Source organism: Penaeus monodon, chromosome 33 (genome assembly GCF_015228065.2).
Source record: "Penaeus monodon isolate SGIC_2016 chromosome 33, NSTDA_Pmon_1, whole genome shotgun sequence".
NCBI lineage: Eukaryota > Metazoa > Arthropoda > Malacostraca > Decapoda > Penaeidae > Penaeus > Penaeus monodon.
This window is the reverse complement of record NC_051418.1, coordinates 17,717,321-17,718,839: the sequence shown is the minus strand read 5'-3', so window position 1 is coordinate 17,718,839 and position 1,519 is coordinate 17,717,321. Positions and strand designations below refer to the sequence as shown.

The 1,519-nt window shown below is 46.0% G+C and overlaps 1 protein-coding gene across 1 annotated transcript; it reads left to right on the top strand.

Annotated features, from left to right (window-relative positions):
• The first annotated feature begins 662 nt into the window (after positions 1–662).
• On the top strand, positions 663–1,285 carry LOC119594279 (ankyrin repeat domain-containing protein 27-like). Its single transcript, XM_037943341.1, has 2 exons — positions 663–1,009; positions 1,108–1,285. The coding sequence occupies exons 1-2, from the start codon at positions 663–665 to the stop codon at positions 1,283–1,285; spliced, it is 525 nt and encodes a 174-aa protein (XP_037799269.1).
• Positions 1,286–1,519: the final 234 nt, after the last annotated feature.

The following is a 1,519-nucleotide window of genomic DNA, read 5'->3' as shown; positions in this document are numbered from 1 at the left end:
AGCACAGGAGGATTCTGTAGGTGTGAAATTAGATCAAACAGCATAAATTTGCTTAATCTCGGGAAAAGATATTGTCTAATACTATATTTCTTTCCAGACTGAAAACGTTCTCCAGGCAGATATACGAATACCGTTAAGGTAAAATTACAACGTAGCCTATAACATAAGTATTTTCCTTTTTTCTGTATAAAATATCTTGTCGTAGTTAATCATAATATCAAAAATTATCTGCTTATCGAATTATTATATCTACATATTTCCCCTTAGTTTACTCGTATATACGGCATGTTAATCTTAACAAAGTATTATTGATTAGGATTTATAAATTTAATTTTAAATGGTATTAGTCACTTGGGTTTATTGTTCTTTATTAAAATAATGATCAGGCATTAACTGCAGATTTTGTAGGAGTGGCCTATTCAACAGACAAACATGCACCAAGCAGCGGAAGTAGGAGATGCGAACCGGCTCCTGCAACTGATACAAGAGCGACCGGATCATCTAAGCCAGCAGGATGAGAACGGGCACGTCCCCCTCCACCTGGCCGCCAGGGGAGTACACCTCGAGTGCTGCGAAGTCCTACTGTCTGCCAGCATCAAGGAAGTTAATGTGAAGGACAAACTGGGCAACACTCCCTACTATTGGCGCTCACTACCGGCGACATGTCCTTCAAGATCGCCGAGCTGCTGGTGTTCAAGGGAGCCTCCGTGAAGACTGCCAACCGAGCCAAGCGAACGGCCCTGCATCTGGCAGCGGAGAAAGGCAACGACGAAATTCTAACGCTCCTCGTTAGCAACTGCCCCGAGAGTGTCCACGCAAGGGAAGCCGAGCAGCAGACGCCTCTCCATTTGGCGGCTCGCTGTGGCCACGTGACTTCCTGCCGGCTGTTGGTGGGCAACGGGGCAGACAAAGGGAAACAAAGACCTGCGCGGGTACACTGCTCTGCACTGGGCTGCCAAAATGGGTTTTTTCAGAGTGTTGTAGTCAGCTGCTCAAGCTTGGATCTGAGGTAAATTGTAGTGACAAGGTCGGTAATACCCCACTGCACCTGATATGCTCTTCATCTAAGGAAAAACCTGGATGTGTTGAGGTTCTGTTTAAATACAGGGCTTCTCCTGCTATACAGAATAACAAGGGAGAGACGCCTTTCCACTGTGCGCAGTATTCGCCCGGTGAAGTAAGGAAATTATTTGAAGCCCATCCAGATATTGACCTGTTCATTGCTGATAACAAGGGCAAGACTGTTCTCCACTGTGCTGCAGAAAGAAAGAAAGCAGAATGTTGAGTTCATCCTGGCAATGGCAAAATCACAAAACGTTTAAAATGAAGCAGTTTGTAAACATGCCAGACAGCGGAGGTAAGACCGCTTTGTATGTTGCCATAGAGGGTGGGGATTTGGAATGTTGTAAGTCCCTGGTTAAAGCAGGCGCTGACGGCAACCTGGTATTGGGAGCTCGAGGCACATCCTTGCATTTAGCTGCCGAGAAGGGTCTCCGGGAGGTCTGCGAACCGAAACATA